Below are 27,346 nucleotides of genomic sequence, written 5' to 3' on the forward strand. Positions count from 1 at the left end.
GGAAACCAGAGCACCCAGAGGACACCCACGCAGACACGGGGAGAACATGCAAACTCCACACAGACTGAGTGGGGATCGAACCAATGTCCTCCCGCACCACCCAGGTTGTGCTTTACTCACCGTGCCACTCAATAATAATTTATACAATACAACGTAGGTGCTCGGTTACTCTGCGCTGCACCAACTCACCTAACTTGCACCCATCCATACATTATCCATAACCTCTTGCAATGCAAGGTTGTAGTGATCCAGAGCCTATACTGGACACAGGAAGCATGAGGCAAGGTATACCCTGTACAGGGCATCAGTCTGTTGCTATGCAATAAATCACATCCGCATTCACTCAAACATACACACGTTATGGGCAACAGACTGAGCCGGATTCAAACCCAGGAGCTGTGAAGCGCCAGCACTATACGTCACATTACGTGCTGTAAAAAAAAAGTCAGCGGGGAAACCCCTTGACTTTGTGTGTACAAAAACCCTCGAGCTGCACTTGCACCGTGTAGTTCTCAGTGTGAGCTACAGCATCTGGTAGAGACGGAAACATCGGAAGGGTGAAAAAACTGGAAAGCTCGCAGCAGCTCGTGCCAAATGTTGTCTCTCACCCGTGACACAAACTCCAGCCACAGTCCGACTGCCCTCTGTACACTCAGCCATCATCAAACCCTGATAGCGGAGATCTTCTAAAGCAGCTACCTATTTTGCATGTAACAGCACCTCCACACTGTATGTGTCTAATGTGTGTATCTGTGTAGGTGAAGCAGGCTGAATCCCTGCCTCTACATACCGGTGGAGTGGTCATACGACAGTCTCTGACCCAGAGACCTTCCCGGTGAAGAAGTCCCAGAAGTTTAAGGGCTGAGAAACGCCCCCCTGGGTGGTGGTGGTGGTGTGGATGGGGATGGGGACAGGGGCTTTCTGCCTCACCCACACACTATCCTCAGGACTGTCCTGCTGGGGGCTGGCAGGGGCGGGGCTTGCCTCCCCCGCATGTCCATCGGCGGTTGCTGGGTCCTGGGTCAAGCTCAAGAGATTGTGGTGGGAGTGAAAGTGCCTCATCTGGCCTATGTTAGATGATCCAGGGTCCCCCGAGGAGCCTGGAATTCACAAATAAATCTGTCACAGTGGGTTAATTCTACATGAGGCTGGTGCACAGAATCCTGGCACTGGTCATGGCTCTCCCAACCCGATCGTCTGCACACTTGTGCCCCTGTTGCCACTCACGTTTCCTGCTCTGGCCCAGGCACAGAACGCTGAGGAACACCTCACTGCTCAGGCTGCTCTCCCTGTGCACCTTGGAGAAGTCCAGAGAGGAGGTCTCCACCGCTGACAGGTCCTCGCTGGACGGCCCTCTTGAGTCCAGCGACACCTCGGGGTCCCGCTTGCTGGAATCAGAATCTGCTTCCACGGACAAGTTTCTGCCACTGTGGAGGGAGGGCTTGTAATCAGGCCGGGGGGGGGGGATCCATATGCAAATTGAACACATCCCCAGACAGCAAAGCTGCTCTCTGAGTACATCGGATTACTGCACGCGACACCATCGTTGGTGAAAAGTGGTACCGTGGAGCCCACCTGAGCTTCCTGCGTAACAAGTAGTCAATGACATCAGGGTCAGTTTGTATGAGGCTCATCAGCACCTCCTGCTGGATCTCTGCAGACACCTAGTGACACAAAGCGGTGGGCATTTATCGATTCGGTTCGCTGATGCCTTTGGTCATGGCAAACAACAATGTGATGTGTGCACACTAAGCAGCTTACAATGATTTCCCCATTTATACAGCAGGGTAACTTTAACCGCATCAGTTCAGGGTTAAGTACCTTGATCAAGGGTCCTGCAGCAGGAGCGGGGATTCAAACCTACCACCTGCTGTCCCTTGATTTATACTTGGGTACGTAAGCAGCCAGCCCATCCCCGTTCTCCCCTCCCCTACTGTTGGTGCCTCTACCCACCATGAAGAGGCGTTTGTAGTTCTGGATGAGCTGTTGGGTCACAGCAATGACGGCGGCGCTGTCTTCAATGTCCAGCGCTTGGGGACTGGCGTCTCTCTCAAAGCCCCGCTCACGCTGCAGCAGGTTGGGCCCGAAGATCACCGCCAGATTCGCCGCTGTCATTTTGTTCCCCGACACCTGCCAGTAGCGGGGAGACACGACTGAGGAAGGCCAAGCCATATGAAGACAGATCGGACTTCCACATTTCCTCATTTCAGTGTCATCCATGCAAGGGTTGAGACAGATCTTCGGTGGACAGGGGTGGGACCGACCTCCTGGCCATCTGGGCCGAGTGCGTCCTCGGCGTGATTCTGCACAGTGAACAGCAGCTCCAGCAGCTGTAACAGCGTGTCGCAGTTGCAGGGCGGCAGCAGGTAGAGCAGGAGCTGCAGGTAGGGCAGCTGCTCGGCCTCCTTCAGCGCTGGAATGCAAGGCGGGGGCAGGGTCAGGGTCAGGGTTAGGGTTAATGATGGCCGATTCGCAGTTTACCATCAGCAGTGATGGTACAGAACAGAACAATTACTCTGATCACCCTGGCGGTGTTACCATAATGGGCCTACAGTACCACCCAAAACTGTGATTCCACTTTACTGGAAACTTCGGTGCTTGGAACCTGACGCAAAATTTGCCAAAGTTCAAGAATGTGGAATATTTTAAGAAAAACTGACATATAATACAAAACTAACACCAAAGATATGCTTAATCCAAGAAAACTCAATGGAAAATGCAAAAAAGATGACATAATAAAATTTTTGTTACATTGTGTCATTACCCAGAAAACAATGGAAAAAAAATTTACACTGTATTTTCACTTCTTTATGATCTATACGGAACTACATCTAGAGTAAAAATAATTTTTTGTAACTTTATATACATGTGTACTTTTATTAACGTAGAGATATAAGTCTAAGGGGTGCCAGATTGATTCTTTTCTGGGGGCGCCAAAGACCCCAGCAATATCTCCCTGGCTCACACCGGTGTCCATTGTTTAAGCGCTCAAGTTGCACACCAAGGACACTCGAACCCAAGGCACGTGACACATGTGACTCCGTGCAAACGGTATTCATACCAGTGGTATGCAGGAAGGCGAAGTAGAGCTCGCGTGGCAGCAAGGGATCGGGCATGTCCCTCAGGAACTCCTTCAGCAGCGCAGCAACGTCGTGGACGCTGTGTTCCTCGTCCAAGAGGACATCGGCTCCCTGGTCAAAGTCGTCCCTCAGCTGGGACATAAATTGATGAAAGAATGTGCGGGTCATCTTCCCACAAGGAGAGTGGGCAGCAACGCGCGGAGACACAAAGGACAGCATCCCACAGGAAGCCCGAGAAAATGGTGCAGAAGGGAACGGGTTCAATGTCACACATGTGGAAGGAAGTACGCTGAATGGACACACACACCCGGCCATGGAGGAGGGGTGGATGTGGAAAGCGAAACACTGCCCTTTGGGAGTGTTACGTTGCTTACGATTATTTACCCATTTGTTCAGCTGGGTAGTTTTTACTGTATTTGTTCAGGGTAAGTGCCTTTCTCAAGGGAATTATAGCAGGATGTGGAGTTCGGGACAGAGTCCTTCAAGTTCAAGGAGCAGCTCTACCCACTGCGCCACCTGCTGTCCACCTGCTGTTCTGGGGATTATAATCCGCAAAGCACGGAGACTCACCTGCCTGACTCTTTTCTTGGAACTCCCCACACGAAATATTCCTAGTGTCTGTAGACCTGAGAGAGAAAAGTCGGACATTAACGTTATCTGCAGAGACGCATGGCTTCCCGCTAAAGCGCCACCGACACCGGGGGGGGTCGCTGGTGGACAGGGACGCCCACCGTAGGTCTGAATGTGACGGCAGCAGCGCTCCACAACGCGAGGGACCTGCCGGTAGATGGGGTTCAGGCTGAGCTTGGCCTGCACGTGGCTCGTCGACTTCTTCAGGTCCAGCTCGTTGGGATGCGACAGCTGGAGGGCCTCCAGCAGCCGCGACTGGCTCTCCACCAAGTCCGAGATAGAGTCCACAGACAGGCCTCCCTGGCGGAGAACGGAGCAACAGGAGAGGCAGAAATTTAATTTTCTGGGGCTTTAGGGTGGACGGTGTACGATTTCAAAAAAAAAAAAAAATTAAATTAGAAGTAAACCTATCCAGTCTGTCGGCATGTTTTTCGCACTCCTCAAATTCTGCCCCCTACAGGTCAGCGCTGAAACTGTATCCGTACTTAAACGAGCATGGATTCTGATTTTCCAGCACAAATCCTGCATTGATTTAATACATAGACATGAGAACAGGTTTGAAGACATAACTATTTTATTATTATATTATGTATGACATCAGTAACGTTATATTGTTATTACTGTATGCGCATTAGGTTTGACACATTAGAATAAGTTCAGTCCAAACGATCAAAGTTTAGAATGTTTATAGATGAGTCCCGTCTCAAGGAAAGGGGTCGTGTTATCAACTGAAGTGTTATAAAATCCTCTGGGGTTATAATGTCCTCAAAGTATTTCTGTGTCTTCCTTCAGGAGATGCCAGCAAAGAAACATTAAAGTACCCAGCCACAGAGACATGTGGAAACAGCAGAGAGCAGGAAGGCCTCTAAACTGTTAATGTGTAAAAGAATGTAAAGGCAAAGAACACGTTATGACTACAAGCAGTGTTGATATTCCTGGGTATTTACTGTAGGATTACAGCACTTTATTTGGGAAGCAGACAGCTAGGCATAAGAAATATATATATTATACAGAGAATTAGTTTGTAGTTTACAGGGAGGTTAATTTCTAGAAAGGGCTTTTGAGCGAAAGGACTTTAAAATAAACAGATGGGTGTTAAAATACATTTGTCACTTGATCTGCAAAGAAAGCATTCCTCTCCTCAGCGGGAACGTGGGCCCAGGAGCCGTAAGGCTCCCAGGGGCCTGGACGCACGAGCAGATGTCTCATGTTAAATGGAGAGAATGTGTCCTGAGTTGCTATGAGCTGTTTGTTTCGTGAGAACTAAACAAAAAAGAAGGACCCCAGATTAATGGAGACGCCTTTTTTCTGGACTGGATTAGTCCCATTATGGACATAATTATTTTGCAAGTAATTACAGTCATATGGGGGCATGAGTGGGAAGCCTGTAGTATAAGCCAATGAGGACTGGGGGTTGTATTGCATTTGGCCCTGGGGGGGGGTTGTTTAAAAGGGCCTTGGGGTGCTGTCCAGGAAGGTGGAACTGGGCACCGTTGGTTTACCCTTCTATGAGTCCTGAGGGTGCTGTCCAGGAAGGTGCGCGGGAGAGGCTTGCTGTGGAGCTCCCGGCAGGAGGCCATCCCAGAGGAGCCCTTGTACTGCTGTTGCTTCTCGGCCCGAAAGTAAAGCACGCTGGCCTCCAAGTCCAGGCAGTCGCGGCGACTCTCCCTCAGCGCATCCTGCTGCTGCTTGTGAGCCCGGTCGTTGGCGATGACCTGGGACAGGGGGATGCCGAACGCCTTGGGGGCCGTCTCTACGAGGAGAGCCAGATTGAGTTCTCATTAAAGCAAAAACTCTCCGCCTCCAGTCCTGTCACACCAGACACATAAAAATGTCTTTATTCCAACCTTCCGAAGTATAGAAACAGGAAGTGCAGTGATCGCAATGGAAATCCTCGAGTCTGCAGACTCATCATACCCACTTCCCCATCAGACGGTTTACAGGTCTGTGTCTCTCGCTGTCTGATCAGGGTCAGTTTCATTTCCTCAGCAGAGAAAACTAAACTAGGCACGCCGCGAATGTGTGTTTAACATGACAGCCTTCCCTTGCACCAACTCTAACCCCTCCATGACCATGGGCATCTAACCACAGGTTGTGGGAAGCTCCTATGGCCTATCATCATTAAAAAGAAGCAAAATGAACCTGAGTCAGAGTCCAGTTCTCCTGATGGCAATATAATGCTTTGACATTATGATATGTCGTCTTGACATTTTGTCCATGAAGGAAAAACAGACTGTGTCCAAAATGACATATTTCCAGTTTTTTTATAATGCCCCCATGTGAGATGCCCATAAAACAGCACTGGAAAAACTCCCTGATTCAGTACTGCAGCCTTTCAAAAATCCAAGTATGCAAAAAATGCACTTTTATATCTGCAAATTTGTGGACCTGAAGGGGTGTGTCTGAAGAGGTCACTGAATTCAGAGAAGGTCACTGAACTCCAGTGGGAAGAACCAGGGCGCCAAGCAGCTCAGCTACTCACCTCGGGAAATCACATTATCAGCTGGATTATAACGTTCAAACTGTGTTTGAAATTAAATTGCAACACAAATAGTTTGTCACAGGATCAACTATTTAATACGGAGTATCCAGCCTTTTTTGACCAAAGGCCAAAATCCTTATTATGAACTAGTCTGAATGTCACACATGTAAAAACCATAATAAGTGGCATAGTACATATCAAATGTCTATAGTCAAAAATCATCATATTTTATTTAGGTGCAGTGTGTGTAGAATGTATATTACTATATAGTATTTATGGTAGGTGTTGTATATATATTAATTTTTTAAATATTCTTGCCAGCATATGTGGATAGCCCAATAAATATAATACACATTCTGGAGAAGCACAGCATTTTCACAGGTCTGTCAGACTTGCAGTGCAAATTTACTGTTAAGTTTCAAATATCATCACATAAAAAAGTAGATGGTATGTCTTTAAAGGGGCTTTATTATGTAGGGCTTACTATGTCATTCTGGTCGCTGCAGCCTTAACTAAAACACATACTCTGTGCCGTCTTGATTTCACGAGGCAAGACTCTAACAAGCTAGAGAATCTCCAAACCTATGAGAAAGGAGAATAAGTAGTTCTTCTAAGACCTTTCCAGACCATCTGCAAGCCCCTGAGCACATTCCTCAGAGACCTCAGATGAGATGATGATGAGCTCTCGCAGCGGAGAGAAACCGCGGTATTACGTGAGGTTTGTGAAACATATCTAGCTCTAGGATGTGTTCCAAGATCTTCCCCATGGACTAATGAAAGCTTTGTGGGATCTGCCTGGAGAAGGAGCGTGAACATTCCCTCCCGCCTTCCCGAAAGGCCTTGCTTGCTCACGGGTGGCAGCAGGGCGTTAATCCCACATATTAGCGACGCCGCTAACTGACAATCACAAGTCTGCCAGCGAGAATGGTGAAGAGGGTGCTCCACTAGAACACCCTTCTGTTGAACTTTAAGGTTCCGGTACAGCCCTTGCCACCCACCCCTGAATGACTGACAGCTCTCTGACTCTGCCCCTGGGTGTCTCAGCATGTGGTGCCCCGATAAGGCCTCACCTCGCTCTTTCTTCTCCTTGGAGAAAGAGTCAAGCTTCCTTCGGAGGGACTTCCTCCTCTTGCGGGTCTCTGGAGGAGCAGATATGACATGTTGTGAGTGGCAGGAGTTGCCACAGTGATGGGAACAGTGTTCCATCTCAATCAGAGTCCACTTTCAAAAGCTTGGTGTCCATAACTCAAATATTTAGCTGGTGGTGATCTCCGCAAAGTAGCGCAGAGCATCGTTTCACTCATTTATGCGGCTAGGGAACTTACTGGAGTAAATCGGGGTAAATATCTCGATCGAGGGTGCTACGGCAGGAGGTGGGATTCAAGCCTGGGTCCTTCAAGTCCGAAGGAGGCGAGCCTAACCGCTACGTCACCTGCTGCCCTATGGCACACAAAGGGCCGGTACGAGGTGTTACCGTACATACCGTACATGTCTGAAAGTGAGGTTCTGCCCTTGGGTGGTAGGTGTTAAACCTTGATATCTTTACTGAAAAATCGAGCTGCATTAATGAGCAGTGCAAACGAACAATTAGTCCGCAGCGAAACACCTAGCAGCGACACGGTCTTTACGAGGGCCCGATCTCGCCTTCCTCAGAACACTGCCTTGTTTGGGGAAACGAACGCACGTCATCCTGGATCGCAGATAACGTTCCCCTGGGTGAAGCACCACCCGAACAAATGCCTCCTTGTACGAAACGGGCTGCGCTGTTTGCGTTGCATCTCTGCCGCTGGTGAAAAAAGCAACAGCCAAGTAAAACAGAAGCCATTATTCCCGTCTCTCTCTAGAGAGGGGGTTATTTCTGACGAGGTACTCCGCTGAGTGAATACACAAACAATACTGCCACGCTGAGCCCCACATTGACCTGGAGCGCTGCCGCATTGTGCTATATGTGTGTAGACCTCCTCTGTTTCCGGGGCCCTGCTGTTTTCACAGGGCAGCCGGGGTGGTTTTAACGTGTTTACAAGTCGTTTTTTGGGACCCGTGCCTTCCAGATGGGGCCAATGTTTATGTGGGACTTATGGGATAAAAGCCTGCAGGCTCTGACACATCTCAACGTTGACCATCTCCATGTGGAGTGGCTTATGCCGGGTCAAATTCCCACGACTGCAGGAAATGAAAAGTTTGTCCCAACAATGACCCCTCCTTTCCCCCTTCCCACATGCAGCGCTGTTGCGCTAAAGCCCCTTTCCCTTTCGTAGTAGCCGAGCAGCTCCATGGTGTTCCTCCCAGAGGGTCTGCACATCCCGTAAGTCAAACCTCAGTCATCTCAAGGACCAACTGGTTCCTCTCCGAACTCATTCTCCAGCTGGGCTTTGAACTCACTTCCGTAATGGCGCCTATAACAGAGTCCCGACTCAGCGCTATAATAGAGTCCGGTACCGGAGTCCCACCTCCTCGTTGTAATGAAGTCCAGTGGCCGAGTTCTGACTCAGTGCTGTACAGGAGTCCAGTAACGGAGTCCCAGTTCACTGTTATAATGGGATCCGATAACAGAGTTATGACTCACTCTAACAATGGAGTCCAATAGAGTCCCAGCTCACTGCTATAACTAGAGCCCTGCTCCCTCCCTTGCTCTCATAATATCAATAAATACTGAGAAAAATGGCCATATACATTGAGCCCACCACTAAAAATGACTGACTCTCCTTACCGATTAAATTTGCATTTACAATTTACAGATTCTTCAAGGGAACGACTGTTGACAACCACTTTTGTCAGTTTCATTAAAAGGTGGCAAAGACATTCTTTTACTCTGGTTTATTCCCCTCGAACACGGCCGTGTGTATGAATGACTCGTGTTGAAATTCGCGTTGGAAATGTAGGAAGGGAGGGAAAGGAGGAAGAATGCGACAGAAAATTCCACCGCACTTTTTTTTTTTTTTTTTTTTTTAAATGCCCCTGTAAAAATGTTCCTGATTCATAAAGGGTTATCAGAAGGTGCAGCTTACTCATGAAAGTCTGGGAAACGTGGAAAAAAAAACAGCTGCAACATTAACGACAGCCCAAGCGTGAAGAACGACAATGAGCACATTATTAGATATTAATTTTGCCCAACAAGAGCACAATAAATCACTGCTTGTTTACTGTATCCTCTATAAAGTAAACCAGAGTGGCGACATATGCATATATTACCCCACACTGCAGATCGCTGTCCTTATTCCAGCTGTAAGCCACAGTAAAGCTAGGAATTGTGTACTTACCAGCATTTAAAGATTATTTACAGAGGTAATTACAGTTTTTAAATGAGGGGGAAACATTAATTAAGGCAATTTTGCTCTGCAGTTTCTCACCCACCAAAACTTTCTCATGTTATTTCCCTCCAGGGGCATAAAGATCTTTAGGGACTTCTGTCATTATTAAACGGTTGCTTATAACCAAAGGGACTTAGGGTAATTAATCAGATTCACCCAGCTGGGCATTTTAGTGAACTATTTCAAGGCAGAAATGAATGTCAAGGGTATTATGGCAGCAGCGGGACTTGAACCAGCAACCTTCAGGTTCCAAGTTAATGTCCTTAACTGTTACACTACCTCCTTTGTCTATACTGGCTGGTGTGAAGCCCTGCAAAGCAGAGTGTGGCATTGAAATCAGGAGTTGTAAGAGCAGGGTAAGAGAGAACCAGGGGTGGATAGGACTCCAGGACTACAAGACAGGACCAGGTGGACCCAGAGTGAAAGCTGGTCTACGTCACCTCTGGGAATGCTGATGCTGAAGTTGAGGTTGCGCTCTTCCAGATGGTAAAGGGCGACCTCCTGCAGACGGGCTCGCTCCAGCTCCGACAGACTCTGGATGGGCACGGGCTGCAGCCCCACGCTCTGGCCCAGCATGGTGGTCCAGGTGTGGTCACCCTAGCCAGAAGAACATGGAGATGGGAGCTGACGGCTGGGAGACGAGGAGCCGGGAGCACCGGGCAGCGGTCGGCACTCGGCAGCACTTTGCCCAGCCACCTGTCACGTAACGCTTTTATTTTAATCTATTTATTCATTTAAGTTGACGGTTGCTTCCAAAGTGGCTTACAATGCTAGGTTTTTTATGCAAAGCAAATTACAATTATTTATCCGTTTACAGATATAGCAGGGTCATTTTTACTACATCAGTCCAGGGTGAGTACCTTGTTTAAAGGGTAGTACCACAGGGGCAGAGAGACAAAGCAGGACCTTCCCACTGCAAGGCAAGAGCGGTAACCACGACGCCACCTGCTGCCACAGGGTCACACCGTCACATTCGTTTTTAACGCTAAAGCCATCCAGGCGAGTGAATACAATCCTCTCAAGCCGTGGACCCCCAAGGCAACTGAAGGAAGGACAGTCTAGCAGTACATGGACCTTTGTGAAGACCCTGCGGTGAAAGCTCATCATTTTTCACACCAGTTGAATGCCAGAACCTTCCAGCTTCTGTGGAACCATCGCAAAGCCCATAAAAGCACCACAAACTTCTCAGTGATACCCGGTGAGGTCAAGATGTTCCCTCCTCATATTTTTTCCCGTTTTCACACTGGAACTCCAACCTGGACGCAACGCTTCTGAACGCACGCTCTCCATCTTAAATATATGCACGCGCTCATACAGCGTCTTTATACTCAAAGGCATATTGTAACAATGCCTTTCATACATCCTCCACACGCTTGCTGCGCTTTTCTCTCTGCGTGCACAACATGTTTAAATACATGCAAACGTTATAAAGGAAGGAACTGAAGGCATGCACTCGCTCTTCACAGAATCTTAGGCGTACCCACCCTTGATGAACGTGCGATACACACCGCCAAGATTAGGTCCGTAAACTGCAGAGGAAAGTGAGTTGATTGAAGAGCAGCGATCAGCGCTGTGGCTGCTTCCTGCCGACTGCACCCAGGCGCTCTCTCTCTGTCTCGCTCTCTCTCTCTCGCCACAAACACACACGCACGCACGCACACCAAGTGTTGCCTTAGTACCGTCCTTCTTTTATATTACCGCATGAAACCCTGCCCTCCTCTCTGAGTAAGGGCCATGACCCAACCTCAGTTCAAAATAAACAATACTTAAAAAAACACAACTTTCACACAAGGCAGTGCGGGAGGACAGTCCACGCTGGCGCAAGAAGGGAAACGCGGCTGGGAGCCTGTCGGTGGAACCCCGAGCACCGAGGGCCAAGGTGGGCCAGGCGTTGAGGTTTGGTAAAGTCATCAGCTGAAGGTGGAAACTCTCCATCTGTTCCCTGATGTACTGACTACCCAGAATCCCACACCCCCCGCCTCCCACCTTTAGCAGCAGAGGCCCTTGCTAGACTCACGTCTGCGTACAGCTCATTGCCGATACACACCCAGGGCTTATCGCACCCAGCAGCGGTGCCTGGCAGTTGTGCTCGCGCAGCTCAGAAGCCCTCCTCCTCCTCCTCCTCTCCCTGCAGCAGTCACCCAGCAGAGAGGGAACCCACAGCGAAGGACATAGAAATGAGCCCTTCTTCAAACCCGCCTGGGTGCAAAAAATATCCTTTTCTGGATAAAAAGGGGAAGAGGCGATAGCCACACTCTCAAGTAACTTCCTGAGTTCAGCCTTTAGAGACACCCCTCCGGACAGCGTGACACCAGGCTGGTGTGTCCTTGGACGCCCTGGGACCGGGCATCGGCTCCAGTCCCGAGAAGCCCGACAGCGGTGACCGTGGCCCGTTTTCATATTCACATTTCCACATTTGGCAGCGTTCTCTACAAACAGCGCACAACTCAGAGTAAACAAAAAGCACATCCCACAACAGAGATGCAAACACAAGATTAGCAAAGTCTGGCCAGTTTCATACCACTGTTTTCTTACAAGTTCAAGTAGCACAAATTCAAACGGCTACATACAGAAGGGAGATACAAAAAGAAAACTAGACAAATAAAAGTGATGAGCGGCGAAGTTGTAATTACAACATGAAGTTGTAATGAGTCTGAAAGAGACAGAGTCTGAGACCCTTCTTGAATCCTGGAAGGGATTCAGCAGTTCTGAGGGATGGAGGAAGTTCATTCAACCACGGTGGGGGCAACATTGAGGACGAGAGGGTTTTCAGCTTTGGATCTCTTTTGAGTGGGACAGGCAGGTGGTCAGAGGTGGAGGATACAGATGCACTTCCTTGGTTGCGGGGAGCGATCAGGTCTCGTAGGTACTGGGATGCTGCTCCTTTGCCTGTCTTGTAGGCCCTAACCAGAGTCTTGAACTTGCTACGGACAAGTACGGGAAGCCAGGGGAGAGGGACGAGGAGTGGAGGACTGAAGATGTTAAAACACTCTTCTGAACCCTTCAAAGGGTCTACAGAGGTATCACGAAGCTCCGACACAAGGCCAATGAAAACTGCATGGACTTGCAGTCATTTTGAAGAGGCCATCTACTCCCAGCATAGGGAAAATATTATTCCCTGCAAATCCACGAAGATCCGCTCACTTCACGGAGCTCCAGAAGAAGAACAGATAAGTCCTCGGCGATGCGGTCCAACGTCCACATCACCGAATCTCAGCAGGCAGCTCTGCCAGCTCATTGTGCCCCATCTTGAAGCCATCACCAAGACATTAAAACATTAGGCTGGCGAGATGCCCGGCATTTTATTATAGATTTCAAACAAGCGGTCATGAAGATTACATTCCAGCGATCGTACTTTATTAGCGGCGTGCCACTTCTGCGGCGGCGCTTTCGCTCTTCTCGAAACGGCAGGGCACATACGCAACGGCATGTCTGTGTTTATTGACCCGGAGGGATACCCAAAAAGGAACAGTCGTGCTTTTCGTCAAATTTGTATAGGCAAGAAAGCGACTTCGCCGTGACTCATAAATTCTAGCCTGTTCTCAATGTGTATGTTTGTGTGTGTGTTTGTAAAGGGGCTGCGTAGCCAATCTCCAAGAGTGGCAGTCTGCTGCGTGTCCTGGCACAAGTCTGCCATTGTCAGTCCTGCGTTCATGTTCATTGTTCTCCGCATTCCTGTCCAAACACACTCAAGCCACCGGGTAAACAGGCTCTTTTCACAACCACGGTCAAGCTGAGTTTTACTGGGGCGCAGCGGGTAGCGCTGATGCCTCAAGCTCCCGTGGAGTACGTTTGGACACGCTTGGTTTGAATCCGACTCCGTCTACGTGGACTCCTCACGTTCTCCCCCCGTTTGCGTAGTTCCTCCAGGTGCCCCGGTTGCCTCCCACAGCCCAAAGATGTGCGTTTCAAGTGAACTGGTGAGATGAAGTCGCTCAAAGTGAGTGTGCGTGTGTATTTGTTACATTGCTCTGCTTTGTGGATGTATGTTTGATTGCAGGTAGTTTGGCACAGTATGTACTGCTGTAAATGGTGCGACACAAAAGTAGGTACAAGACCAAAAGAACAACAACAGCAATAATAATAATGATGATGATGATGATGATGATGATGATTATCACCATCTCATGAAAGTAAAATGGCTACTGCTACAACTTGGCTACTACATCTTTCATCCATCTATTGTCTTGATCTCCATGTCCATTTACGGTTATGAGGATCGGTATCCAGTTTTGGGAAGAATGCTTGAAGTCATTTCCTCGCAGGGTACTCACAGCGCCATGTAGCCAGTATATATTCCATTACACAACATTTACTGTAAAAAAATACAGTAAATACTGTGTCTCGTTTTGACAGCCGGGGTATGTTGCTCTTGGGCACCTGTGTCTTTCAAACTCAGAAGTTATCCCCTCGCCAGCTTCCTTCCTTGTCCAGGAAAGTCAGGCTCTCGCTCCACATGCGAGGGAGGGGAGGAAAAGCTCGGCACAAGGCAGCGGGACGGGCTGGTGGACGAGGGGAGCGATGGTGGCTGTCGGCGAAGTGTCGACGCATGCGAGAAAAGCAGCGCTTCTGCAGATTGTGTTGGCTGTGACACCAAACACCCATGACTGCCAAGACTCATACTGCTATTTCACACAAGTTCAACACCGGTGTAAAGATGATACCCCCTTGTGCTGTGGGCATATTATGTTACATGTAACCTCTTGGCAAAAGCACATATAAATACTACAAATTCCAGGAAAAAGCCAAAAGGAATGTAACAATGTCTTTCTAACAAACATTTTCTCAAAAGACTGCTTAATAGTAATAATAATAACATACACATATATACACGGAAGAGTAATATTGTCATTTTCTCAGTTTTTAACTAGCCATCATTTTTCTATAAATGTGTAACAATAGTGTGAAACATTATATGTTTTGAAAATGAATCAATAATAATAATAATTTTCTGTGTTCTTCAGGACGGTTCTGGGGTTCGAGCCCTGGCTGGGGTGCCTTGCGACGGACTGGCATCCCATCCTGGGTGTTACCCCTTCCCCTCCAGCCTTGCAACCTATGTTGCCGGGTTAGGCTCTGGCTCGCTGCAACCCTGCTCGGGACAAGTTGTTTCAGTCAATGTGTGTGTGTGTGTGTGTGTGTGTGTGTGTGTGTGTGTGTGTGTGTATTCTTCAGGCAAGGCCTAAAAGCTGAGTTGTCTAGCGGGGGCATGGGGACACTAAACCTTAGGGAAATAAATCTAGGCGGGGTCCAAGTGTGGGCCCTGGGGGAACCCACAGCATCACCAGGTAGGCCAACATTTAGTAGCTTTAGCATGTCGGTAGGGCAGTTTGGGCTGTGATGGTCCACCCCTGGCCCCCACCCTCCTTGTGAGCATAAGACAGGAGTTCACTGGCAGGAGAACAGGAACCCTGTTTAAATGGATGTGGAGCAAGCTCTGCCGCTTGTTGTGAAAACTGTATTGAGAGCACGAGTAAACAGTGTTTCACCTTCATTTCCTAGATCTTAATTTACTTTATTAAGGCGTGCGGGCTGATAGCGCTACACAGAGTTCACTGGAAGTCGCTTTAGAGAAAAGCATCTGCCAAATAAATGAATGTAATTTAATAACTTCTTTTCAAAAAAAAAAAAATTTCTCATTCAATGACGCTGCATCTCCATCATCATTATCATCATCATGAGTGAATGATCTGAGTCAGGAACCATGTGGGTTCCCCGAAAGAGCTCTCGTATCAGCAGTGCCATCGTGACAGAATGGGGGCACTTTCTCGTGTTTATGCAACATCACGGAAGGACTTTTACAACGAGAGCGTTACACCCTCCGCCCAGCACATCGCCAGCTGGAAACAGAAAAACAAATCAAAAACTCATTGTATAGGAATGCTTGTCAAGTGGCATGGGCCAGCTGTACCGCTTCCTGCCTCTCTGGAGAGCTCTACCCGGCATCTCCGCCAGCTCGGTTCCACACTCTCAAAGCCCGAAGACCGCACCGAACGGTGGTCCCATTACCTTATATTTCAAATGAAACGACACAACTGAATCCAAAACCAAGAACCAGACATATGTGAGACGCAGCCAGAATTCAGACATTGTTATTTAATATTTAATATAGGTGTTGATTTACTTACAACTCTTTACCCATCTGTGCAGCTGGGCAATTTTATTGCATGATCTGTGGATAAGTACCCTTCTCTAGGGTACAACGGCAGGGATTTGGACCTGTGTTCTTTCACTGCAAGGAAAATGCTGTAACCACTATGCCACCAACTGCCCCACGACATACGACAATTAGACCCATTTGTGGTTACGCGTCTATAACACAAAGCGATGCCAGTAAAACCTTTTTTTTAAACTCTAGCTGGAACTAATCACCGAAAAAGCAGTCGGAGAGGGATGTAGGCATTCCAGCGTGTTGCTGATGAAGCTGACGGAGAAACACTCGAGCACACGCTACTGGAGCGCATACAATGAGCGCTTTTCACCAGGGAGGGGGCCGCTGTGAGACTGAGATAAATGAAACTGCTGCGGTCAAAAGACCCTTTAGAGTGCTTCCAACCTAGGAACCTAGGAACCTCCACAGACCTTCCTTCTGCACAATCACCTGCCATAGCAAGCATCCGCACAGATTCCTCCGTTACTGCAGCCAAGTCATATGTACACTTCGACAGCACAGAAAGGGTTAAATAAAGAAAAGAAAAGAAAAAAAAATTGTTAAACAGTTTTTTTTAAGTACGTAGCACAGTGACTTCGGTCTGACGAAACGGAAACACCTGCACAAACACAATTAAGTCGCTAAAAAAAGGAGAAAAGCACTGGGAGGAGCCCCCATTGCTTGGAGTTTGGACCACCAACACGGACCACTAAGGGGACCCCCAGCAACGAGGGTCCAGCGGAAGAAACCAGTCCCGTACGTGTCGGCGCTGTGCTTCCCACAGAGCAGGAGCAGCATGCGCAGCCCCGTGGTCACAACGCGGTCCCTCGAGTCGGGGGAGGAGGGCCCAGGATGTTCTACCCGGGAGAGGTGTGGTTGGGGACGAAGGCACAGGGGGAGAGGGTGCGAATGGGAGAGAGGGAGGGGCCTCCCTGAGCGGGACATCCTCTATTGTGTGCCCCCACACACACACACACACACACACACACACACACACACACACACACACACACACACACACACAGAGAGTAGCTGAGTATTTCCCCTGCTATCCATCACCTGGAACTATGTCTTTGCTCATTGCTTTTGTTTTAAACCACTGATAAAGGGTTATATAAAGTGTTATACTTCAACGTATTGTTTCTTTGTGTAATATGTATAAAAGGTTTCCTGTTTAACATAAAAACATGTTAGTAGGGGTATCAAGCTCTACCCAGAACAACACTCTGGTTTTTATATTTATTTAGCAGATGTTTTTCACCAAAGCAACTTCCAACACACTCTTTGTAGTGTTATCAAGCCATACACCTTATTCACCATGGTGACTTACACTGGGTCACTCATCCATACATCAGTGGAACACACTCTCTCTCTCTGTCGCTCACACACTATGGGGGAACCTGAACACCAGGTCTTTGGACTGTGGGAGGAAACCAGAGCACCCAGAGAAAACCCACACGGACACAGGGAGAACATGCAAACTCCACACAGACTGAGTGGGAATCAAACCCATGCACCGGTCTATGCTGACCACCCCCACCACCGTGGTCTTTAATATTAGAACACATCCACACATGGTTAGGGTTACCCTGCTCCAGAAGGGTAGGCAGCCACTGCTACTTGGACCCCCAATGGGGGAGGGTTTCTTTTCTTTTCCACTGTTGCCAACTGGATCATCAAAAAAGTAATCTATGTCTGCCGCCTTAGTAACCGGTACCTGTATTGCGCCATTCCCTTCTCTACTGCACCACTCTCTCAAGTGTGCTGGGGAACCCTGGTGAAAAGAGCACCCTGTGAAAATAAATTGAATGTAACTGAACCGAGACAGGAACAAGGAAGGAAAGGAATAAATAAAGATGTGAAAAAGGAATGAAACTCTGAAAGGGGGGGGTTAAAGCAAACAGCAGCACCCTGGGAACAGGCCAAGGTCCCCGGGGGTGGGGGGTGCTTGAGTAGTGGAGGTTTTAAATACTGTAGAGTCCGGGGTGTGGTTCTTCATCTGCTCTTACACTTATGTCACATGACATCGATTTGCTGGTTTTATGCATAAACTTTTTAGGAATGGATTTTAAATTCAGCACGATGGGTTTTTATTTATTTATGAACCGAAGAGTCGTTAACTGAATGGAAGTGATGAATGCAGAGATTATAACTGTCATTTTGGACAGGCCGGGGCACCAGAGTATTGCCTAGATACGCCCTTCTGGCCGCGGAAAAAAACGAGCAGAAGCAGACAGGCGCTGGGACCCCTCGGTGTCACGGCAGCTCGAGACAGAGCGGGGAAAAAAATGGGGATATGCTTCCATCGTTTCGGATTGGAAAAAACAAAGCAATGCATTTGATTGATGCTCGACTCTAATCGCCTCCTGGTAGAAGGATCGCGATCGTCAATTTTAGACATTCCAGAAGAGAGCAGAGCGCTGGACTGCGCGAAGACGCAGCCTGGCGGAAACTTTCCGCAGCGGTTTCCTGGACTTCCAGATGTTATGAACTCTGGAACTGTGCAGTCAGCAGCAGCACTTATAACAAAGACCCTGGGTTATTTGTGGCACTGAGAGCTGCTCTTGGGCATATCTGGGTCCGGTCAAAAGCACCGCATCATGTGCCGCAAAACAGGATGTGTAGAGGACCCTCGGGCACACGACCGGATGGCGAACCAAGGACCCGGCAGAGAGGCGGCCTTCTCTTCCCGTCACACAGGGATAGCTGATGCTGCGGGGTCGCCGTGCATAGCCCCGTTTGCGTGCATTTTCTTCTGGAGACACCTTGCGATGTCTGAAATTTCACACGGTTCTCTGCATGCGCGACGCGGTCCAACCGGTCGGTCGGCACGGTCCTCCGAGAAGCCTCAGGGACAGGTGCCTGTGGCAGATCCAGAACAAGTGAGACATGACACCATCCCATCAGGTGATGCGCGAGGTCATCATTATCATCTACACAGAGCAGAGAGAGCAGCATCCTCAACCCTGAATGGCTGAAACGTCCCCCCCCCAGCAGCGAGGCACGCGCCACACACACGCTCTGGATAACACACACGACCACCGCTCACATACAACACAAAAAAATATCAGAAAAAGCTTAAGAAACAACATGACTGCAAACTTCACGAACCTATTGGTAATAAAGAGCACTGTGTTCTTACTCACTCTGTGTTTATGGTCCCTGATGGGCTATAAATCTTTTTCTAAGCGCACAGAAGGTGTGAACTTCTCATTTTATGTGCACCTCCTCTGAGGGGAGAGTCAAGAATTATTTTAAGTTATATAAATAGCTTATGCAATTATACAATTACAACAGTTATTTTAATACATTTTTAATTGTGTTGCAGGCAGGTGACTATGGGGTCGTGTGTGCAAACAGCGCCCTCTGCAGGCAGCTGTATGTATGTGTCATGATAGCAACAAATATATTTATTATTATTATTGATTGTGAGCTCAATTATTTAGAAGATTTTCCCTGAAATTTTAGTTTGTTTCCAGCTCTGTATCAAACTCAGGTGTGTGCAGAACATTCACACCTGCCAGGAAACACAGGGCAGAGGCACTGGGCTCCATTGATTAATGTCCTCGCACCCTGATGCGAAGTCACGTGACATTTTGAAAGCAAGCACAGCAGTGACCGGAGGAACACAACCCACACAGCTGGTAACGAGAAATTCACAGCCAACTGTGAAACCTGTCCAAGGGAGAGGTTTCCGAAGCCGGCTGAGTCACGCCCGAAACCGACCGAAAGCCGGCTGCTCTCAGCAAGGTTGTGCCAGTCTGTTCCACCACCGCTTGAGATACAATACACACCACATCTGGATCGTGGTCCCCGCAGTCATCTCAGCCCACACCTGGGAACGACTATTTAACCCATCGAGCCATTCAGGGGATGGTTGAAGACTTACAATGTCATTTATTCATTTAGCTGACACTTTTCTCCAAAGCAACTTACAATGTTAAGGTTACAATTATTTACCCATTTATACAGCTGGGTGATTTTACTAGAGCAATTTAGGGTAAGTGCCTTGATCAAGGGTTCTAAAGCTGGAGGTGGGAATCAAACCTATGACCTTTGGATCTAGAGGCCATAGCTCTAACAACTACCGCAATACTAGGCCATTATTAACATAAAAGCAACAAAAACATGGAAATCGGACAGAAAACACACTGGGTTCATAATCAAATAAATCAGGTCAAAAGTTAAACTAAAATTTAAACTAATTAAAAGGCACGAATCTTCCATAGACCATTAGGTTCCACCAGTGGCCCCTGTGCCTCCCACCTGAGAGCGGGTCACGGTCTGGCTGGACGACACGCAGCCCCCGGAGAAAAGCTCGAGGGCAAAGAGGCGACGACACGCACACGTTCTCAATGTCCGATTCGCTTCCCAGTTCCGAAATCAGTTTAGTTCGCAATCTCTACATCGACCCATCCTGATGACGGGACTCCCTCGTCTAAATGAAGCCTTCCTGTTCACAGACCAAACAGAATGAATGTGTTTGATTCTCTAGGGGTGGGGGGGTGGCTGATGGGAGTAGATGGACAGCAGAGTGTGCGGCAGCAGCGGGTCACCGCGGTTGAGGTAGCGGGTCTGAGCACTCGGCCAGGTGGAGCCCTGGGTATACTGGTTTCATCGCTTTGTTAGTTTCATGCTTTGATTATTGAGACGATCACCGATTAAACTGCACGATTTGAACAGAACCTGTTAACCGATGACATCCCACCGTCATCAATAACCACTTGTCCGACGCTGGGTCGCTGTGGTCCGGAGCCTATCCGAGAAGCGCAGGGTACGAGGCAGGGACGCGACACCAGTCCATCGGAGGGCAATCGTTCACACTCATTCACACACACTAAAGGCAATTTGGTGTCACCGGTTCGCCCAATGCATGTCTTTGGACCGTGGGAGGAAACCAGAGCACCTGGAGGAACCCACACGAACACAGGGAGAACATGCAAACTCTGCCCAGACAGAGCCGGATTCGCAACCGTGTAAAACCCGCATCCCAGGACCAACCGGCCCTACCTGCCGTATGACTCCCCGCCCGTTTCTCACACACGTTATGCTGAGAAAAGGAGCAAACAGCTCTTTCCTGCATTCCATAACTTGTGACATGCGAATTTAATTTCGTTTCACTGAAACGATGAACACCCATCCTGCCGTTTTCACACGAGTTTAATCTTGATTTGAATCACGACCTCCTTTAAGCGTCACTTTCTTACACGCTCTTACCCAGCGCTCTGTCCAGAGGCGAGAACCGCTGGCTCACGGATATAACCCTGTAGCCGGAAGGATCTCAGTTCATGTCTCAGGCTCTCAGGGGCTGTGGTACCAGTGAACAAGATTTTAAAAAAAAAAAAAAAAAAAAAAATATATATTTTTTTTATATATATACACACACACCTTGTTTTCTGCTGGGAAAAGTCCACCTGTACAGAAGATTTGAGGTCCATCAGGCCAGAATTCTCCAACCATTTCCTGACAATTAGTCCTGCTGGTTTCATGCTGAACTCCTTAGACATGACGCCCCCTGCAGTCAGAAAGCTGACAGTGGCGTCTCCATTTGGGCAACAGCCTCCAGCATGGGAACACGGCCCAGCATCTGCTAATGCAGATCAGCTCTCGCTTGCCGAAGGGTCGCGAGCCCGGTTCCTTAATCGCAAAGCGCAAGCGGAGAGCCGTTTGCTCGTCAACAAGCGGTAAATAAGGCGAGCGATACACAGACAGCCTCATCTCTTCGCGCCCAGAGCCAGAAACGCCGGACGTCCCTGGCAACGGCACTCGATCTCACAGCTTCCAAACCACAGTGGATGTCAGCAGTTTGTCCTCTGGAACATCCTCCAGCCCCCAACCTCCAACCTCCAGCAGGGCGACATCGGGAAGCTCGGCATGAAAAGCAACGTCTTTAAGGCGCGAGCAGCTTTGAAGGATTTCCTACGACAACTGAACCGCAGAAAGAGTGCCTCTTTACCAAAGTGTGGTAAACAGCAACAGAGAAGTGCAGGAGCTGAGCAGAAACCTCAGGTGTCAGGTGTCAGACTTAGGAACACGGGAGGTGTGAGTGGTTACCAAGGCAACGGGGACGTGGCGCAGCGGGTGCAGGTCCGTGCAGGTCCGAGCAGGTCAGCGGTGGCGGAGAGGGAGTGGGTTCGGGATGGCGTCTGCCCGCCCTCCCCTCTTCCCACATTTCCGGCCCCTTCTTCCCGCTCCTCAGATCACCCTGGTGGTGGAGGAACCCCGGAGACGAGGCAGGAAATGCCATCCACCAGGACACACAGAGAGCTGCCCGCGCTGCTCAAAACAGGACATCCCTGCCCCCACCCATGGAAACTGCTGATGGGGGTTCATGTGGTCACACCTCCCCACCCCCTGAAGACCCAACCAGCCCATGCTCAAGACCCAAATAACACCTGCTCAACATGCAACTCAACAGAAGCTCCAGCAAAGAGAGAGACTGGAGATGTTTGGCCGGGGGGGGGGGGTTCAAGTCTCTTTAGATACCATCACTCCAGGGTTGTGTTTACAGTACAACCAAAGCGATTCAGTTCTGTTCTTTTTTACATCCACTCGGAAGCTCATTTACTTGACGCGTTCTGGACAGACGGTCCACAAGTGTGCCGACGTGTCCACGAAAACAAAAGCCAGAATTCCAAGCAACCGAATCTTCCATGACATTATGCGGATGTGCAAGCTGGAAATGGAAGAAACGGGACTGAAGACAAGTAGGCTGCTTCGAAATGCGGTGTCGGAGGAGGCTTTTCGGGACACTGCAGACAGCCAGGAAAACAGACGGCTGGATCTCGGTTCAAGCCAGGCCAGAACTTTCACTGGAAGCACAGATGACGAGACTGAGGTTATGGTACTTTGGAGACGTCTCGAGAACATCGGTCTTCCCTTGCAAACACTACAGAGCTTGAGAACGTTGACGGAAAGAGACAAGGACGACCGGCAAAACGACGGATGGACTCGATTAAACTTGACACACCGCGTTAAAGCCTAAGGAGACACGTGGAGGAGAGAACGTCCCGGAGACGCTCTTCATGGGGTCACGAAGAGTCGTTTAAAATGTGGATAAAATAACGGCCCAGTCAGCATTCCACAGGCTGTGTGTGTGTGTGAGAGAGAGCTTGTCTTGTGATGGACTGGCATCCCATCCAAGGTGCTCCCAGCCTGATTTTGTGTCCAATGCTTCTGGAAAAGGCTCTGGACCATGGCGACCCTGCATTGAGTTAGTGGTTATAGACAATGAAAGAATGAATGACAGTCACTGCCCTGCAGGTGCTATTCACATATTCCGGCTACCGTTCCTTGCAGGCACACTCTGCTCACCATCTTCAGTTGGGATGTTTGAATACGTGTCACATATGAAAATATGTAATCTAAAACTACATAATGTAAAAATACGTAAAACCTGCAGGCTTTGCTGCCGCTTTCTCGATTTCCACCCGCGTGCGGAGTCCAGACGTCCCTGTCGCCACTAGCAGCGTCCCATCAGCTGGTGCCGCACCCCGCTAGGTGTCCTCGGGACGGTCCCGACACTGGCCGGTCCTCCCAACATCGTTCCTCACTTGGTCGCACGTGAGCTGCGGCCGCACCGGCACCTTCCGCCGAGCGTCGGCCGTCGCGGGGGGGAGTCACGCCGCTCGCGAGGCCGCGCTTTCGTGCAGATGCTGACCTTCGCAATCAATAACGCCGAAGGTTCGGGTTAAGCGCCCGCCTGAAAGGCTCCGAATCACGCGGCGCCTTCGGAAAGAACGCGGAGACAGACGAGACCTGCAGGCTGCACCTTTCCGTGCCAATTTAGCGTCGGATGATTGAAGATGACTGCATATCCTTGGCTGGTTCTCCCATTTCGGCACAAGCTCAGAAAGTTACCGCTGAGGCTCAGCTCGTGACTCAAACGCTGTGTGTGTGTGTGTATGCGTGCGTGGGGGGGTTGGGGGGCTGAACAGGTGGCATTTAAGTAGCTTTCTAAATATTATCATCGCATGCATCACCACCAAATCTGCGGTCCCTCGTAATCTACAACCTCCCAGACACACACACAGGTGAAGATGTCATGATGACGATAAGTGAGTCATGACTGCACTTTTGACGTGGAGATTGGATACGAAGAGCACTCCCCCCACACACACACACACACACACACACACACACACGCAATCCGGCAAATTCTCCACCCTGCGCCAATTTCCTTTGTCTCTTCAAAGGCCAACGTTGCGCTCAAATGACCGTCGGTGACGAGAGACGGAACGCAAGAGGTGAAGATCACATTCGACCCGAGCGGAGTAATAAAAGCCACAAAAGGGTGTATCGAATATACAGCGCAGTCCTGACGCTGCGCTGCGGCTCTGCGGCGGGAAAGGGCGCCTCTCACACATCTGATGGTTCGCTGGCATTTACAACTGAAAGCAGTCGTCGGAATCGATTTCAAGCACAATGCACAATGGAGATCTGTTCTTAACGTCCTCCACGGTGGACATTCTGCCCAGGTCCATGAAGAAATCTCAGACTCATTTAAACATTCCCTGGGACTAAACAAATTTGTGTAAATATCCCCACGACACACCTCTGCCAAAGTAAATACTTTAGTCGGAGATGGGATGCGAGGAGCTGTTTGAGCAACCAGGTGCATTATGGGAATATACAAATCAGGGTCCCGGAGAGATGTTCAAGGTCAGCGGGACATCTAGAGATCACATCGAAAATGCAGGTGCGAAATACGACCTGGTATTTGTACGCTCTGTTTTTTTTACAGTCACCACACCACACATGTTTCTATTCAGTGACTTAAGCATTTTAAAATTTTGCATCCTCCATTAATATGCAGGAATGTTCACCCAAAGTCCTCAGATGATGAGTGACGCAGTTCGCCCGTCCATAGAGGAGAACCCGACCACATCCTCAGAGCAGAAAAACATCTGAAAAAAAACCAAATTTATTACTGGGTGGCATGGTGGCACAGCAAGTAGAGCTGCTGTCCCACAGTGCCGGGGTGGTGCAGGAGGACGTGGGTTTGATCCCTGCTCAGTCTGTGTGGGTTTCCACTAGGTGCTCTGGTTTCCTCCCACAGTCCAAAGACATGCTCTTCAGGTTCCCCCATAGTGTGTGAGTGACAGAGAGAGTGTGTGTGTCATCCACTGATGTATGGATGAGTGACCCAGTGTAAGTAGTGTATCTAGCAGTTTAAGTCACTGCGGTGAACAAGGTGTGTGGGCTGATAACACTACATAGAGTTCATCGGAAGTTGCTTTGGAGAAAAGCATCTGATAAATGAATAAATGTGTTAGCAGGTCAGGAAGGAAGGCAGTTTGAAAGAGATGGATTTTGAGAACCTTCTTGAAGGGATTCAGCAGTGCTGAGGCACAGAGGGTGTTGTTCACTGTACCACATCAGACCCAAGAACTTCTAGGCTCCTGTTTTTGGACCCCTCATAAGCGGAACCACCATGCAGCCGGAGGAGGAGGAGGAACTCAGTGTTTTTGCTGGGGTGTAAGCATTGATCACACACACACACACACACACACACACACACACACACACACACACACACACACAGGTGTTGCAGGAAGTGCACAGGTTGCTGAGCTCTAGCTGCTGTGATGTCCAGCCTTCATCCTCACTCCTTCCCTTCACACATCGACGTGACGGTACAAGGGGCACAGGGAGCGGGCAAGGGTCACGTGAGAGCACACTTGGGGCATTTCAGGGGAAGAGCAGGGGCGGGGGCACTGTACGGCTTTGATGGTGCCTATCTGGAGAACACCCTTAGGAATTGCGCAACGGCAGGCGGGCTCATTCCTACCCACACACCCACCGAGCTGTGCCAGCCTCTGTCGGGGCAGTGTGTGTCGCACAGTGGGCTCCAAACCCTGGTTACTCAAACAGCTCTATGCCCTGCACCTTCCATTAGCGTGGGAAAACAATAGGTGAGCCTTACCCCGATGTAGGGACAGGTTGTCTCAGAGCAGCCTGAGAACAGGACACGCCCCTCAACCTAGTCACCTGGTGCTGGCCCAAACACGCCACGGTGGGTTTGAACCCCCGGCACATGCTTGTTCTACGAGCCCAGGCTTGAGCGCCGACAGCAGGCGCAGCGTCCACTGACTGTCCGGGACCTTCGTCTAACGCACCTTCTCGCATCCCAGGTTCAGACCCCACCAGCAAGGAGAGCCAGCAGACCGAGGGAACGGCTCCCATCTTCTAGGCGCCATCGGTCAGTCGTCCCAGAGCCTCGAGCTCTGAGCTCCGCACCAGCTGGCCGCCAGGTGAGGCGCGAGGTCGGGCCCTTCGTCGAGAGGAAGCTCGACAACTGAGCGCCGAGAGCTTTGCGCAGCTTCCCCCAGCATATGGTGCGAATTACACCCTCCCTCATCCAAGACGTTGGGCAATTTCCTTGACGCTCACTGGCTGCATCCAGTATTTATCGGGGTCGCACACGCGCAACGGCTACAGACGCAACGCAAGTATTTTACCATGGCGGAAACGCAGACCACCGGTATCTGATGATGTAAATGAAACAAGCCCGTGTCGAGCGATGGGGGAAAAATATCGGACTCTGGCACATATTTACCCCTATCGTATTTGATATTTTAATGACACCGCGCAGCAGCGTGGTCTGGGTGTCGAACTGTGGTTCGAGGGCCTTCACCTGCAGGTGGGACCCCGCTGCACAGGTGAGTCGCAGGTGCAGGTATCAGCTCGCAGGGTATTTCCTGGGTGCTCCTGAAGCGGAGCTCTGCCCCCGACAGCGGATGGAGCACAGCAATCGCAACTCACAGGGAGACGTACATATTAATAAAATCGACGGACCAACCCCGTCATTGGTCTACACTCGACCAATCGGAGAGGATTTATTTAAATTACTTAACACATCATTTATGTTATATATCTGAAATAACATCTCAGAGGTGTCGAGGACATCTTATTCACTGCAGGAGAGACGGAAAGGCAGGCAAATGATTGACAGCCGTCACCATATGCAGATGCTGTAAATGTATAGTAAAAAATTACAGTATATTATTATACATGTATAATATCAAATGGCCCCAGGTCTCCTTCACATCTGAAGGTCTGTTCCAGGTTTCTTTGACCCACCGGTGGTTATTTCTGCCCCAGAACCCAGGTGTTCCAGGTGCTCCACATGGAGCAGGTGTCCCAGGGGGAGAGTTGTAAAGAGGGGCTCAGTACCTCCCCACCTCGCCCCGACCTAACACTGTCCGCGTAGGTGCTGACCTGCCCGCGTGCGCGCGCACACACACACTCACCACATAGTAGAACTGCATGTTCTGGCGCACGGGCTCTTCCAGCTGCATCGCGGGGGCGCGCAGTCCGTGGGATCCCACGAGGAAGACGAACATGCCCTGTTGATTTCAGTCCAACATCTGTCCCGAACAGGTCCCTCGAACCCCGAAATCTCCCGGGTGTCTCCGCTCCTGTCCCTCGCGCTCTCGCGTGCAGCGCGTGCGGCCGCCGATCGCGCAGCACTTCCCGTGCCCGTTGCTCTGCGCGCGCGCGCGCGCGCACTGGCGCTCATAAAGCGGCAGCGCAGGACTCGCCCCGCGGCTGTCAGTCACAGGAAGCGCGTCTCCGCGCGCGCGCGCGCCTCAGACTCGCGGGAGCGCCTCCTGTCTGCCGGCGGGGAGCCAGACGGCGTCTCTGATCTGAACCCGGGGGCGAGTGGGAGTGGGAGTGGGAGTGGGGGTGG

The 27,346-nt window shown here is 49.8% G+C and overlaps 1 protein-coding gene across 4 annotated transcripts; it reads right to left on the bottom strand.

Moving 5' to 3' along the window:
• Window positions 1-41: 41 nt before the first annotated feature.
• On the bottom strand, window positions 42-27,019 carry arhgap36 (Rho GTPase activating protein 36). Of its 4 annotated transcripts, none has more exons than XM_018733225.2 (12): window positions 26,907-27,019; window positions 9,944-10,100; window positions 7,263-7,331; window positions 5,213-5,463; window positions 3,812-4,010; window positions 3,651-3,706; window positions 3,062-3,212; window positions 2,265-2,413; window positions 1,954-2,130; window positions 1,576-1,664; window positions 1,228-1,427; window positions 42-1,100 (listed from the first exon to the last, which is right to left on the bottom strand). In XM_018733225.2, the coding sequence occupies exons 1-12, from the start codon at window positions 26,997-26,999 to the stop codon at window positions 802-804; spliced, it is 1,890 nt and encodes a 629-aa protein (XP_018588741.2). In that variant the 5' UTR covers window positions 27,000-27,019; the 3' UTR covers window positions 42-801. The 4 variants fall into 4 exon arrangements, with proteins under 4 accessions (XP_018588741.2, XP_018588743.2, XP_018588744.2 ...); XM_018733227.2 differs by lacking the exon at window positions 26,907-27,019 and adding an exon at window positions 11,551-11,581; XM_018733228.2 differs by lacking the exon at window positions 26,907-27,019 and adding an exon at window positions 10,988-11,154.
• Between the last annotated feature and the right edge of the window lie 327 nt (window positions 27,020-27,346).

This window comes from Scleropages formosus, chromosome 13 (assembly GCF_900964775.1).
Source record: "Scleropages formosus chromosome 13, fSclFor1.1, whole genome shotgun sequence".
In the NCBI taxonomy this organism is placed as follows: Eukaryota; Metazoa; Chordata; class Actinopteri; order Osteoglossiformes; family Osteoglossidae; genus Scleropages; species Scleropages formosus.

Coding starts and splice junctions, on each gene's coding strand:
- arhgap36 (XM_018733225.2), bottom strand. CDS start 26,999: ATGTTCGTCTTCCTCGTGGGATCCCACGGACTGCGCGCCCCCGCGATG. Junction 10,101..26,906: donor ACATGCAGTTCTACTATGTG/GTGAGTGTGTGT, acceptor TCTTCTGGCTAG/GGTGACCACACCTGGACCAC. Junction 2,414..3,061: donor CGCCTTCCTGCATACCACTG/GTATGAATACCG, acceptor CTTGCATTCCAG/CGCTGAAGGAGGCCGAGCAG.